Source organism: Brachionichthys hirsutus, chromosome 10, assembly GCF_040956055.1.
Source record: "Brachionichthys hirsutus isolate HB-005 chromosome 10, CSIRO-AGI_Bhir_v1, whole genome shotgun sequence".
Classification (NCBI taxonomy): Eukaryota; Metazoa; Chordata; class Actinopteri; order Lophiiformes; family Brachionichthyidae; genus Brachionichthys; species Brachionichthys hirsutus.
Window position 1 is genome coordinate 12930143 of NC_090906.1, and position 14997 is coordinate 12945139.

Genomic DNA, 14997 nt, shown 5'->3' on the forward strand with positions numbered 1-14997 from the left:
CAAGAATTATTGAGGAACAAATTAAACACGAGGGGGGGGGGGGGGGGGGGGCATCAACATTGAACAGCTGTTTGCTATACCATGGGAGGGGGGAAATATGATTGCTTGCTGGGTCACATGTGTTGCTGAAGTCTATCCCAGCTGACAGGTACACCCCGGACACGTCGCCAACGCATTGCCGAGCTCCATGGAGACAGACAACCACTCACACCTAGTGTGGTTAAGGGTCAGTTACTGTATAAAGTGGGTGTGGTTAAGGGTCCATTCCAGTAGAAGTTACTGTATAAAGTGGGTGTGGTTAAGGGTCAGTTCCAGTAGAAGTTACTGTGTAAAGTGGGTGTGGTTAAGGGTCAGTTACTGTGTAAAGTGGGTGTGGTTAAGGGTCAGTTACTGTATAAAGTGGGTGTGGTTAAGGGTCAGTTACTGTATAAAGTGGGTGTGGTTAAGGGTCAGTTACTGTCTAAAGTGGGTGTGGTTAAGGGTCAGTTACTGTATAAAGTGGGTGTGGTTAAGGGTCAGTTACTGTATAAAGTGGGTATGGTTAAGGGTCCGTTCCAGTAGAAGTTACTGTGTAAAGTGGGTGTGGTTAAGGGTCAGTTCCAGTAGAAGTTACTGTGTAAAGTGGGTGTGGTTAAGGGTCCGTTCCTGTCTAAAGTGGGTGTGGTTAAGGGTCAGTTCCAGTATAAAGTGGGTATGGTTAAGGGTCCGTTCCAGTAGAAGTTACTGTATAAAGTGGGTGTGGTTAAGGGTCAGTTCCAGTAGAAGTTACTGTGTAAAGTGGGTGTGGTTAAGGGTCCGTTCCTGTCTAAAGTGGGTGTGGTTAAGGGTCAGTTCCAGTATAAAGTGGGTGTGGTTAAGGGTCCGTTACTGTATAAAGTGGGTGTGGTTAAGGGTCTGTTCCAGTAGAAGTTACTGTATAAAGTGGGTGTGGTTAAGGGCCAGTTCCAGTAGAAGTTACTGTGTAAAGTGGGTGTGGTTAAGGGTCCGTTCCTGTATAAAGTGGGTGTGGTTAAGGGTCAGTTCCAGTATAAAGTGGGTGTGGTTAAGGGTCCGTTACTGTACAAAGTGGGTGTGGTTAAGGGTCCGTTACTGTAGAAGTTACTGTATAAAGTGGGTGTGGTTAAGGGCCAGTTCCAGTAGAAGTTACTGTGTAAAGTGGGTGTGGTTAAGGGTCCGTTCCTGTATAAAGTGGGTGTGGTTAAGGGTCAATTCCAGTATAAAGTGGGTGTGGTTAAGGGTCCGTTACTGTACAAAGTGGGTGTGGTTAAGGGTCCGTTACTGTATAAAGTGGGTGTGGTTAAGGGTCCGTTCCAGTAGAAGTTACTGTGTAAAGTGGGTGTGGTTAAGGGTCCGTTCCTGTATAAAGTGGGTGTGGTTAAGGGTCCGTTACTGTATAAAGTGGGTGTGGTTAAGGGTCAGTTCCAGTAGAAGTTACTGTGTAAAGTGGGTGTGGTTAAGGGTCCATTCCTGTCTAAAGTGGGTGTGGTTAAGGGTCCGTTCCTGTATAAAGTGGGTGTGGTTAAGGGTCAGTTCCAGTATAAAGTGGGTGTGGTTAAGGGTCAGTTCCAGTAGAAGTTACTGTGTAAAGTGGGTGTGGTTAAGGGTCCATTCCTGTATAAAGTGGGTGTGGTTAAGGGTCAGTTCCAGTATAAAGTGGGTGTGGTTAAGGGTCCGTTACTGTATAAAGTGGGTGTGGTTAAGGGTCCGTTCCAGTAGAAGTTACTGTATAAAGTGGGTGTGGTTAAGGGTCAGTTCCAGTAGAAGTTACTGTGTAAAGTGGGTGTGGTTAAGGGCCAGTTACTGTCTAAAGTGGGTGTGGTTAAGGGTCCATTACTGTATAAAGTGGGTGTGGTTAAGGGCCCGTTCCTGTATAAAGTGGGTGTGGTTAAGGGTCAGTTCCGGTAGAAGTTACTGTGTAAAGTGGGTGTGGTTAAGGGCCAGTTACTGTATAAAGTGGGTGTGGTTAAGGGTCCGTTACTGTATAAAGTGGGTGTGGTTAAGGGTCCGTTACTGTATAAAGTGGGTGTGGTTAAGGGCCAGTTCCTGTATAAAGTGGGTGTGGTTAAGGGTCCGTTACTGTATAAAGTGGGTGTGGTTAAGGGCCAGTTGTTCCTTTAAACTTGGGCATGGCCAGTTCCAGTGGAGGAGAACCGGACCTGCGTTGAACCATGAAGACTTACGAGGAGTCCGTTTCTTTTCTGGGTCAGTGGGAACGCTTCCAGAAGATCGCCTTTCTCCTGCTCTGCGCCAGCATCCTGCCGAACGGCGTGTATGTTTTCGCGATGGTGTTTGTCGGCGCCAGCCCCCCCCACCACTGCGTTGTTCCTGACGTCAACCACACCCAAGCCTGGGGGAGCGCCATCATCCCGATACAGGTACCGCGGATCTCCTCGTTCAATGCGCGAAGGTGACGCGTTTCCTGGTGAGGTTCCGCGGAGGTAGAGAAAACAAAATAGTTCGTCTTTCTTTAGCTACCAAGAAATAGGTGGTGAGAAAGTCCAGCCTTTTAGTCCCGCTTCGTGTTGTATAATATGTTTATATGTTTTGTGACGTCATCGTTAACCTCTAACTTTTCTGCTTTAGATGTTGCCGAGAATTGGAGTTCTTAAACTCCGACCATCCGCTCCTAATCACGAGATACTCGCTGTTGTCAAAATAGTGCTGTGTTTTCACATCATCAGGCGCTCGCGTGTAAACGGAAGTGCGTGAATAACTACTTCCGGCTGTCAAAATACGATCTAAACAAAATACACACAACAGCGGAATTAAATTAGACTAGGGGTGTTGTTCGCGGAAAATTTAAAACGTCATTTGATTTTTATTTATTCATTTCGTTTTGCATTTCCAGAACGACGTTCAGAGGTTTATTAATTTATTTTTCTTTTTTCTTTTTTTCTTTTTTCCTATAAATCATATAATTCCTATCAGAGGTTAATTATAATAACACTTTTCACAGAAAATAGTAAAAATTTCCTTCATAACAATTCATGCAAGTTTCTAACTGTATAATATCACAGGCTACGTGAACACTTGCATTACAATTAAGTATTTAATGAAGGCTTTTTGTGGTATGATAATATGGGGAGGGGGTTGTGAACATGTGACGAGGCTTGTGGCGTTTTGGCTCTTTTCTGTACTTTGTTTCCTCGTGCGGTATGGCACCAGGAACAAAGCGGGGGCAGGTTGTGGTCCAGTCAGCCTGTCGTCCTTGTTGCTCTCAGGTGGTGGACGGGAAGCAGGAGTTGAGCCGGTGCAGCCGGTTCAGGCTGGACGTGGTCGGAAATCTCTCGGCTCGGGGACTCGTTCCTGGCAGAGACGTCAACCTCACAGATGTGGAGCAGGAGGAATGTCTGGACGGGTGGACCTACAGCAAGGACGTCTACCAATCCACCATCGTCACCGAGGTGAGTGTGTAAGTTTTAATATTGGTGTTTGATTACCTGTTTGCCGGTTAATTTCAAGCGACGTTATAAGTAATGTAGTAAGAGCTGAAGGCAACACAAGTTACGCATCAGTGCTGTTGCTGACATGGAGGCTGTTTTATTGCCAGTTACAAAGAAGGCGGTGTCGGCAGTGTCATTTTCCTTAATCCTGAATGGAACACGGCACACCCTACGAGCATGACTTTGGAATGCAATATCCAGTAGTTTGCTCAAGAACTGTTTTTTTTATATATATATACATGTGCAAGTATCTGATTCCTTCATTAACATTCTATGATGAATATATTTATCATCAAAGTTCAGTGGAAATGGTTACGAGAACAGTCGACATCCTTTTCTGCTGAACGTGAATATATTTAAAAGAGTAGCGTGGAAGTAATGAAAATATTTGATCATAGAAGCTAAGATTAAAGGAGCATTTGTTTTGATCTTTTTGTTGAATGTCCTAGTTTGACCTGGTGTGTCGTGAGCAGTGGAAGCAGCCTTTCACCGCCTCAGTGTTCTTTGTGGGAATTCTTTTTGGCTCCGTCATCTCAGGGCAGATCTCAGACAGGTTAGTGAAGCATTAGATCAAAGTAAAACAATCTAGGTTGCTGGTCTGTTTTTACTTTAAACATCAAGTTCTCTGAAGGGTTTTGGAAACTGTTGTTTCGCTGTATACTATATGAAAATCCTTTTAAGTCTTAACGTAAATGGAAAAGCTCTTCTATAATAATTAATTCCTCTTTTTAGAGTGGCCTACGCTATCAGGCTCTATTTCAGTATTGAATCACTTGATGATTTCTAATGTGTGGTTCTATGTATTACAGTTTCCCGTACTTCAGGAAATACTTCATCGGTATGCAGATCTAAATGTTACGGTTCTATTTTTTTTTTTATTCCCTCTCATCTAGGTTTGGAAGGAAGCCTGTTCTCGTTTCCACCATGGTAGCTCAGATCCTTTCTAACTTGATTCAAATCTTCTCGCCCACATGGACGGTGTTCTGCGTTTTCTTCTTCATCACCGGTTTCTCACACTCCTCCAACTACGGCGCTGCTTTCGTGCTGGGTGAATGTGAACATGTCATATTGTTTTTGCTCACACATCATTTGATGATGCTGGAGTCTATTCATCTGTGCATTGTGATGTCTTTCTTTTGTGCCATTGCTTATATTTACTTCTATATTTCTTTTTTGTGTGTGTGCAGGCACTGAGCTCTTGACGGGCAACGTTCGGCTCACGTTCTCGTCTTTTGGTGTCAATTTTGCATTTGCTCTTGGCTACATGTTGCTGCCTCTTTTTGCTTTTTTTTTGAAGGACTGGAAGTTTCTCTTATTTGCCGTCACACTGCCAGGCTTGGTCTTCATTCCCATCTGGTGGTAGGTCGGAAATATTATTATCGTAAATCATACATGAGTGTGACGACTTTCCGTGTGACGGTCCGCAACATTTTTTCATTTGCCTTTAGAGAACTACTCTAACTTCTATTTGCTGTCGTTACCGGTACTTTTTCTTTTAACACCTCTCTGATCGAGCCTGAGCCGTGGTTCTTCTCTGTTGGATATTGCTGCAGGTTTATTCCAGAGTCTCCTTGGTGGCTTCTCTCTGTGGGCAGAGTGGAAGAGGCAGAGGCCATTGTGAGAATGATTGCTAAATTCAACAAGGTGCAAGCTCCTCTGGTCATCTTCAGTGGGCGGGTAAGTGCTCTGACCCGCAGCAGCGGGCACGGGAGCCTACGAGTGTCGTCCAGGACGCGCTGCCGGGATGCCCGCCCTGCGATTTATCGTGGAGCGCAGCGCTGGATGGATGGACCGCTCACGGCAAACCGCTTGTGTCTTGCAGGGCAGCGAGACAAACACGCTCCCTAAGAAATATCATAATGTCCTCCACTTGGTGAGGACACAAAGCATGAGAAACCCAACTCTCTCGCTGTGCCTGGTCTGGTGGGTATCCAGTTTGACTGTTCTCCATCCTAACCACTTCTCCACCTCGCTACTTCTATGTGTATCTGATCAATCCCCAACTGAGAGATGGCCGCCATTTTTCTTTAAGATTGAAGGTATAATCTTCCAGTACCCACGGGGCAGAAGGGCGCCTCGCTTTTACCCCATATGTGAAGGTTTGCTGCGTTTCGTAAGGTGTCATACAGAACTTGGTAAACCAGGCGAGATCAAGGCGGTTATAACCCCCCCACCCCCCCCCCCCCCCCCCCACTAGTTGCACATTGCAGTACTGTGATAACTTCCTCGTGTTCAGGTTACTAATTATTCAGGGTTTTCATCCTTGGATTGTTATATCACAGAAACATTTTCTATTTAATGAGAAGGACTTTTAAATACCTCCTGCACACATACTAGTAATCCATCCCCAACGCCTTTTAGATTTTACTCTAAATAACAATAAAAGATGGGGAGAGAGAGAAATCTTAAAACCTTCATTGAGACTGATCCTTAATGAATAATTTACTGTTTCATTCCAACTTCTCGCCATCATTTCACCAATCCTTGTTTTCCGCTGTTGATTCTGGTGCGACTCATGTTTCACCTGGTAGCAGAAACATCATGGCCTCTGCCCCCCTTCCTGTCTACCCAGGTTAAGCATTAGGAGTGCATATTACGGTTTATCCATGGGCTCATCTCAGCTTCATGCAGACCCCTACATCAGCTGCTTCGTCTCGGCAGTGATTGAGATCCCATCTTACTTCTCCATCTGGCTGGCAGCGAGATACTTCCCACGACGGTTGACTCTCATCTGCACCTTGCTCACCACAGCGCTGTCCGTGTACTGCATTCATCTGATACCGCAAAGTAAGAAACTGGCTGCATTCTAGATCAATGTCTGAAAGCTTCTCCTCAGAGGACGGATATTGTACGATTCCCAGAGGGACAATGATGAAGCAAATTTGCACACAGGCTTCAAAAGACAATTCCCCCCCGTGAAGCCCTGTAAAAAAAAAACAGCTACAAAATGTTGCGTTCAACTTGGTGAAGGGCCTTAAAGCCAGCAGGAGTTTCTAATGCGCATGCTAATTTGGCTGCATAAAGTGGAGTACATTTGAAAGTCAAACTTCTGCTTCTGCAACACGGATCAGCTTTCAGTGGGATGAACGTTGCCTCGTCTCTCAAACTCTCTCCAGATCTTTTGAATGCGTCTACGTTAGTTAGGGCAGAGACATTGCTACACGTGTTCCTTTCTATCAGTCACAGATCTGTTTAAAATAAGAGGAGCAAAAAATAGTTCCGGCAATAACCGACGGCGCCAATGAAAATGTCGAAATGCTGTCCATGCATTTAATCTGCTGAAAGGGGAATCGTTCGGGAGCGGACTGTCTTTATTACCTTCTGTTCATCAGCAAAACCCTTTCTCTGTCCTCCTAGGTTTATCCTTTATTACTGTGGCATTGCAGATGATGGGTAAATTTGTTATCACGGTTGCATCGGGTCTGATATACCTCTACGCAGTGGAGCTTTACCCAACAGTGATCAGGAACACGGGGACAGGAACGTGCAGCACGGTCGCCAGAATCGGAAGCTGCATTGTGCCTTTTGTGCTAAATCTGAGTGAGTAAACTGGGTTTATGTAGTAATTTCATTGGTTTTCTTTTTCTTGATTTATTTATTTATTTTCTTAATTCATTGACAACTTGAATCCATTCTTCATATACAGGTGTTTACTCAAAATACCTGCCTCAAATTATATTTGGAACTATGAGTATTTTGTCTGCCTTTGCGGCTTTCTTCCTGCCAGAGACTTTTGGAAAGCCTCTCCCTCAAACGATCAAAGAGATGCATAAGAGAGAAAGGTGGGTTGCACATGCATGCTTTATCTGTGTCAATGTGATTATGAGATATGTGCAAATAATTAATCAGAATTTGTATATAAGGCAAGGCAAGTTTCTCTCGTTTAAAATGTGTTCGATTAAGCAGGAAACCAGAAGAGACGGATGATGATGCTGTAGTTTGTCTTGATCACAGATCTCTGGATGCCGGGTCCCATCTGTTAAACGTCCTCCCACATCACAGGGAAAATAATAATCATTTGGTTTAACCCCAAGAGAGTTCCAGGGAGGACTGACAGTGGACGGTTGTTTTACAAGCATGTGAAATGCAGGCTGCTAATGCAAGGACAGAAGTCTGACAGGATTTACTCCAAATCCGTTTAATTCTGGCCAGAATAACAGTAAAATATAACCCTAAAACAGCACAGCTGCATGTCCCACATCTCCAACTGCTGGGGTTGAGTGCCATGTGCTAAGAAACCTCCCCATGCAGATGCAAAATAAGTCCACCAGGAGGCTCCAAAGACCATGCAAATATGTACAAAGTCTGTTACCCATGCAGACCCCTCCCCTTTTGGTCAGCAGTGTTGTTGGTGTTAGTTAGCATCTTGTCCAAAATTAAGAGGTGTAGTCTTGTTGTTTCCACACTGTCTGTTTTCCTCCTCATTAACTTCCAACTGGTGAATTTTGATTTCCAGAGTAGAAATCGTCTGAAAGAATTGGTTCTGGTCATCGAAGGTCTGCGGAGGCATCTTTCAAATGCTAATCTCAACACCAGTCAGGCTTGTGCTACCGGCAGGCCGCACTCGCGCGGTGCCGGGTGGGCTACAGAAAGTGGTGATACAGTAGTAACCTCCTGTAACCAACCCAACAAAGTTCTAGTCCACCGTGATTTTACGGTATCCAGGTATTAATTTCTGCAGTGGGAGGAAAGAAATCAGTGAAAATAATCAGCATAGCGAAATCAGTCTTTGCCGCGAATAGTTCAAGACAATGATGAGTTTAAAATAATAAATCAAATGTTGAAGATTTGTAAATATTTTTTGCTGGATACTTAACAAATGACGTGATGTTGTTGGGTTTTGTCCAAACAGTGTGACGTGGCCGTGCATCACTCGAAGAGAATACGCTGCACCGGTGGCGTCCATTGAAAGTGGACGTTGAGATTCTGGAAATGTTCTTTACCTGTATCAGTTACAAATAATATGGGGGTTTCCAAGGTTAACTCTGAGTGCCGTTAACATTGAAAGATGTGTTTTGAAACCCAAACATTCACTGACATTGAAATTCTGCGTGTGTTTCTGAGATGAGTCTTTGTGTTCACGTTGCGTTTGTGGCGCCAGCTCCCCCACGGTCAGTTCTTATAATTGTGTATATTTAGTTTAGGCTGTGTATTTTAGTTTATCGTATTGTCTGATCCCAGCCCATCCACTGTTCTAGTTATTACTTCTCACTTGTGTTCTGGTTGGGTTTTCGAGATTCCGTCGTCATCTTTGTGTAAGTTGTTGTACTTTAGACTCCCTTGTCTAAGGCATTGTTTTGTCACTACTAAGTAAAAGAAGTGCAAACGTGTCTCAGTCTCTTCATTTTTGGATCCACGTACAGCGGTTCGACACAATTATAAGTAACTTTTCCCTTCTCTGACGGTGGGGGCCGGGGTCAGTTTGGAACAGGAAAAAGTGTGACGATCGCAGGGGTGCCTAAACACAAATATTTATTGTTTTCCAGAAAGCCACACGGAACAAAATAACCTTTCTGGGTTCTTCACAGAAATAAAGTCCATGGAACATTAACTTTCTGGTTGTGTGTGATCATTATGAAACAGATGGAAGAACACTTTTCCTCAGAATATTAATATATTCTCCACTATCAACATTATTTTTATGAAACAAAAGATTGAATTGATGACCCCTCCCACCGGCTACTCCTGTCGACAAAGTCAGTTTGTTATTGTCTGCATGTGGGGCCAGTAGTGTCTGTAGCCGTCTGGGATATGTAAATAGAACTTTATTATTTTTGACCAGTTTCGACCAATTTCTTTAATTTTCCATCCCAAAGTCAACTTGATGACTTTTGTGTTTTTCTATATTATTGTGGGGTTTCAACAAAACCTGTTTTTTTTTCGAGACCCAAATCATTCACCTTTGCTTTCGGATTTGTTATTTTATTTTTAATTTCATTCAAAATTTCACATTTAACACAATCACTAATCTGTGTTGGTCTACCAGAAGATTTTTCAGTATCGTAATTTTCTTTGTTTGCCAGGTATTCGCCAACTTCTTGGTGCCTCGTTTCCGACCAGTTTTGCAATTTTAAAAGTTTTGGTGTTCCAACTCATCTCCTGACTTTCTCCTTTCTGACAATGCGATCTTTGTGTACCATTAAGTGTTGTATATACAAATATGTGACAATATTCTGATTGAAGTTTATTCAAGTGGAATTCAAGACCTGTATTTTAGTCGCTAGTCGGGCCCCACAAATTTCAACTGAATTAGCACCACTGAAATCCATGGACTCTGTTCTTGTCAAGCACGGTAAGAATCAATTCTTATTATTCCATCGACTAAGTTTTTGGTAGCATCATGCGTAAATTACTCCGTTTTTTTCCGGATCAAATTGCAGTCGCTACCATCCTTTCATGACTGCTGCTATAATATTTATCTTTCTTTTTTTTAAGCTACCTCGTGCAAACAGTTTTTGTCATCAGTCTTAATCATCTGTGGTTTAACAGTCACATTAAAATTATTCCTTTTAAAGTCAGGATGGTGCCGCCTGCAGTTACCGATCACGCGCCACCCATCCCATCCCAGCAGGAGGAGTGAGATATTTCCTTGCATTGTCTTCGGACATTCTTATGCACTCGGTTATAAACTGGGCATTTAATGAGTAACAACAGATAATTGTGGTGGTTTATTACAGGGCTATCTCTATGAGATGGTATCGACGGTATTGTTGGATATATAGTTATTGGTCACCAGTCTGCTATGTCCTGTCCATGTCTTAACTGTTGATAAATGAGTAAAGCGCTGCTTGGAGACAAACATATGATGGATGTTCAGAAGACAACAGATAATGCAGAAAGTAACCATGACGACTATAATGCTCGTCGTGTCTGCATGGGTTCCCTCCAGGCTCTCCAGCTTCCTCCCACCAACAAAAACATGCAATTTAAGTGAATTGGTCTCTGTAAATTATCCTGTGATGTGAGTGTGTGCATGAATGTTTGTCTAGTTTCCATGTAGCTCCGCGATGAGCTGGTGTTTTATCCAGGTTGTACCTCACCTCTTGCGCATACCTGCCTCCTCAGCTTCATTCAGCTCCTCCCACTCCATTTATTGATACTTCACAAATTGGGTGTGTTTTTAAAGTTCTTCTTAAATAAAGCTCTCAGACTGCTTTGTTTCAGACTGCTGACCTCTGTGGATGCACGACTGTACCACCATGTAAGTAAAGGCTTTCTTCAAATCAATCCACAGCTGAGACATCATGTGCACAAGGAGTTTAATGACAGAGAGTTAATGTCTTGTAGCTTTTAGACTAGTTCAAAGGATTCAGTGAAACAGACGTGGCTGATGTCATGATGTTGAGTGTAATGATTTATACATCTAGAACTAAAACATTTTAATGGCAACATCTTATTATTTTCCTGTGAAAGTAAAGAAATGCCATTTCTAACTCCAACTCATCACATGCTCAGTCACCCATTTGTGACTGGAACTCTGATGTGGAGCTTTCCAGGAACTTCAGGTGGACATTAGCATTTCTGCTCCACCTTGTTCAATGCATCTTTCCTACGTGGTCAATATTAACTGTCCGCTGTCCCTGTATAGATAAAGAAAATCTGAACAATGCATTGACCAATGTAAAATGAAATTGTGTGTGTGTGTGTGTGTGTGTGTGTTAGCTTTTTTTTAGAAAGACAACTGGCATGGAATCACCAAAGTCAAAACTACCCAATGACAGCGAGAGGTACCTAGAATGCTTCCGTCATTTTCTGAAACACTCGACTCAAAACCAGGTGATGCAGGACTTCATCGACCATCTGCTCCCGGATATAATGAAGTAATCCTCCATATTTATTTATGAGCATTATTAGTAATAATAATAATATTTATCTTTCTTCTTATTCCCTGAGGGTGTCGTCACAGCAAACTAACCTTCTCCACTTCACCCTGTCCTTTGCATCGTCCTCCCCAACACCATCCTCTCTCTCATGCCCCCCCCCCTCCCCTCCTTCACTACGTCCATGTATCTTCTCCTGGGCCGACCTCTAGCCCTGTTCCCTGGCAGAGCCACATTATTGACATCAGAAGAGATTAGAAAAGAATAGCGCTGATAACAGTTACAAGTCGAGACGTTGTGGAGTTCACCAACATTTCCAACCTGAATCTGACACGACAGGAAGTACAGAAAATAAAACAGACCGTATCTTTCGTTATCATGTCTCATCACAGCGCTGCTTTGTTTCTACACCTTTGCCATTTAGCACGCGATGTTCTTAACAGTCAAACAGTCGACAGGAGTGGATCTACCTTTTTTTCTGGATCCACAAAATTACCCTTTTATTAAATTACCCTGCAGACCTGTTATGAACCTCTCACCAACAAATTAAGTGCACGGCAGTATTGCGCTTTTACAAATAAAAGGAAATGACAAGGGTTGAGGTCGTCAATAAAATAACTATTTACAAGACAATCTAACAAAACAACAATCAGCTCATCTTTCTTTGGCACATTCCTACTACTTCATTAATTCCCATGAATCTATCCAGTGGCTAATACTTTATTCTGATCTGTCGTTTCCTAGTACATCCTCCACCCATCCTCCAAATGTCGTGACAATTAATTCAGTAGTTTATACGTACTTGACAGCTGTTAAAACAAGGGGGGGAGGGGGTATAGCACTACTGTACAACGTTGAATACCTTCTCTTTGCTGTAAACCTAAATATTCTGACACTTAATTTAATCAGAACTATGAATGCGATGAACATTTGTCAAGTTGGAGATTTTTATTTTCAGACTCGACTGTTATGAAGGTCCAACATATTTATCTTGTCTCCTCAGGATTGGGAATGGAAAGTCCAATCTGAATGTCATTGGAGTTGGAAGTGGATGTGGTAAGAACAAAGACTCTGGAGATCACATTTATAGATGATTGTATTTATGAGTCCTGTGATGCATTAATTTAATGTGACGAGCAGTAGAAAGAGAAGCTGATGATTGGATGCAACATTTCCTACTGACATCAGTTATGAGTCCAGTTAAACATTGATCCCAGAACAATATTTAACTGGAGTTGCAAACAAAGTGACTTTTCCAGTCGGTGGTTCTGTTGCATTTGTGGACAAACCCTCAATTTGCTCCTGAGTTTTAAGTCTTCCTACAACTCAGTCATTTTAATTTATCTATAATTCCAGAAGAATTTAATGAACATCAAATACAATATTTCTTGTTGAACTGATATCTGCTTTGAGGTATTTCTTGTCAGTCTGTAACACAGTTTGAGATGGAACAAAATAATACCTCTGCCATGGCTCAACCATCCAACATCATGACTTCATGTTCTTCCTTGTTCGGGTTGGGTGTTGTGGATCACTGTTGGTCAAACTGATCAAGGGTTCTTGATAAACTGTTTTTTTCCTGCAGGTGATCTTGACCTCAAGATTCTCTCTGCCCTCCATCACAAGTACCCAGAGATGACTGTAGATAATGAGGTGATAGAGCCAACCCCCCAACAGCTACGTGACTACAGAGGTATTCACTATAAAGACACACACACATCATGAAGAACACAAAATTACACTCAAAACATGACAACTTATCCCATAATGTTCAGGACCCAAATGCAGACATGAACAAAAAACCCACAAGGTAAATCTCTTATGAGGAAAACCACGAGGACATTGAAGCGTTAGTGAGGAGACGGTTCTTTAATGACTCAACTGTGTAAAAAGTTAACAGTTATGAGAGCTGGAGAAACGTATGAAGCCCCGCCTCTAACTGTGGAGAAAGTAATGATGCTCGACTTATTTAAAATGACACACGCACAAATAAAGCCTTTTATTTTCTTGACTTGTCGTGTTAATGAAGTAGTGGTAGTATCATGAATCAAACACAAGCTAAGAAGTGCAACCCCAGACAACATATCCCAGGTGAGTAAACGGAACAATTAAACTCAAAGATCAATCTGCAGTTACTAAAACAATACGGATTCTGCTGTTTGACACTGAAACATTATTCTTTCAATACAGAATTTTCCTTCACTCTGTTTTACGTCTGTTTTACGTCTGTCGATGCAGATTTGGTGTCCCAGACTCCAGGCTTGGATTACGTCAGATTTATCTGGAACGAGATGACTGCTGATGAGTTTGAGGAGCAGTGGAAAGAGAACAAGAGGACTAAGAAGGCTGACTTGATTCACATGTTCCAGGTTTCATTTAGAATTTCTACAACAATTAATCCCATTGATCTTGTTTTGATGTAAACTAATGAGTTTATTGTCTGTGGTGAAATCAACAGGTGCTTTATTACGTGAAGGATCCTGAAGCCACCGTCAGCTTCTTCAAGAGTCTCCTGGACAAGAATGGAAAACTTCTCATTACTTTACATTCTGGTAAGTGAAGGAATGTTGTTTGTAATTATTCAAAAGATTTTTATCTTGATGTATGGATATCCTTTTAGTATTGTAATTTGGAATAGCTCGTCTGTTTTCACTCTACAAAGAAAAAACTATTTAAACTTAGTGTGATGAGTTGATTGATCTTTAGGCTCAAGCAGGTGAAGGAGGTTGGTTCAGAATTCATATTACCTGTTCTTCGTTCCTTAGAAATACGTTTGGCACGGCAGTTTGATTGTTTACAACATGTTGGAACTGACTTTTGATGCCTGGCCCGACTGACAGTTTACTCTTTGTCCTGTTTTTATTTCATCTGTTCTAGGAAACATTGGTTGGGTAAAGATGCTAGAAGCCTTCAGCAACCAGCTCGGCAACGCTGAATTAAATCGGTCCACTGATGACATCAAACGTTTCCTGGACTCCAAGGGAGTGAGATACCAGAGCCACAATCTGCCAATTCAAATTGATATCACAAAGTGTTTTATTGAGGGGGACGAGGACGGCGAGCTGATGCTTGATTTTTTGACTCAGGTGCTGCATTTCAGTAAGACAGCCTCACCTGAGCTCAAAGCTAAGATCTTGGAGTTTCTTCACTGCCCAGAAGTTAGTGTGGAGTCCAACGGCAAAGTTTTAATGAACGCCGACTCTGAACTGATCGTCTTAGAGCAGCTCACTTAAAACAGATAAAAAGAAAAGTCATGCATCTTATTGAGATTCTGTACAAAGAGCTATTACAGACAGTCTCCCAACAACCTCAGACAATTGGATTTCAAAAATTAATGGTAATATTGAATATCTTTTTATTTTAACATTACTTAATTGATATCGTACCTATTTATTAAATAATTTTAATAACACAATGCCGCAGTGAGTCACGCTGTTGCACCGCAGTTTAATGTTCTCCCCATGTCTGTGTCGGTTCTGTCCGGGTTCTCCGTCTTCCTCCCATTTCCATAAACATGCAACTTGGTCTCTCTAAATTGCTCTGAATTTGTAACATATGAAAGCCAGTGTCTCATTGAGCTAAATGCTAACAAATGCATATTAGCAATGCTAAAATGGTCACGCAAAGCGTGAGAACTGGAGTGATGTTTACATTTCTCCCTCCAACAAAGTGTGTTCACCTCAATAACATGTGGATGAGGTCTGCATTGAGTTACATCTGGGGCCCTAAAGGAA

At 42.3% G+C, this 14997-nt stretch overlaps 2 protein-coding genes across 2 annotated transcripts; both read left to right on the top strand.

The window, feature by feature from the left end:
* The first annotated feature begins 2168 nt into the window (after positions 1-2168).
* LOC137900341 (organic cation/carnitine transporter 2-like) lies at positions 2169-8365 on the top strand. The gene is made up of 11 exons (XM_068744405.1): positions 2169-2375; positions 3222-3404; positions 3893-3996; positions 4337-4491; positions 4631-4802; positions 4997-5120; positions 5266-5366; positions 6016-6230; positions 6801-6983; positions 7090-7225; positions 8296-8365. The coding sequence occupies exons 1-11, from the start codon at positions 2169-2171 to the stop codon at positions 8363-8365; spliced, it is 1650 nt and encodes a 549-aa protein (XP_068600506.1).
* Positions 8366-11120: 2755 nt separating this feature from the next.
* On the top strand, positions 11121-14591 carry LOC137900055 (histamine N-methyltransferase-like). The gene is made up of 6 exons (XM_068744103.1): positions 11121-11263; positions 12267-12319; positions 12849-12956; positions 13502-13632; positions 13722-13815; positions 14141-14591. The coding sequence occupies exons 1-6, from the start codon at positions 11130-11132 to the stop codon at positions 14494-14496; spliced, it is 876 nt and encodes a 291-aa protein (XP_068600204.1). The 5' UTR covers positions 11121-11129; the 3' UTR covers positions 14497-14591.
* Positions 14592-14997: the final 406 nt, after the last annotated feature.

Bases quoted from the DNA above. Each gene is read 5' to 3' on its own strand.
- LOC137900341 (XM_068744405.1), top strand. From the start codon at position 2,169: ATGAAGACTTACGAGGAGTCCGTTTCTTTTCTGGGTCAGTGGGAACGC. The intron at 5,121-5,265 runs GTAAGTGCTCTG...TGTGTCTTGCAG, and splicing joins TGGTCATCTTCAGTGGGCGG to GGCAGCGAGACAAACACGCT. The intron at 6,984-7,089 runs GTGAGTAAACTG...CTTCATATACAG, and splicing joins GCCTTTTGTGCTAAATCTGA to GTGTTTACTCAAAATACCTG.
- LOC137900055 (XM_068744103.1), top strand. From the start codon at position 11,130: ATGGAATCACCAAAGTCAAAACTACCCAATGACAGCGAGAGGTACCTA. The intron at 12,957-13,501 runs GTATTCACTATA...CTGTCGATGCAG, and splicing joins ACAGCTACGTGACTACAGAG to ATTTGGTGTCCCAGACTCCA. The intron at 13,816-14,140 runs GTAAGTGAAGGA...CATCTGTTCTAG, and splicing joins TCTCATTACTTTACATTCTG to GAAACATTGGTTGGGTAAAG.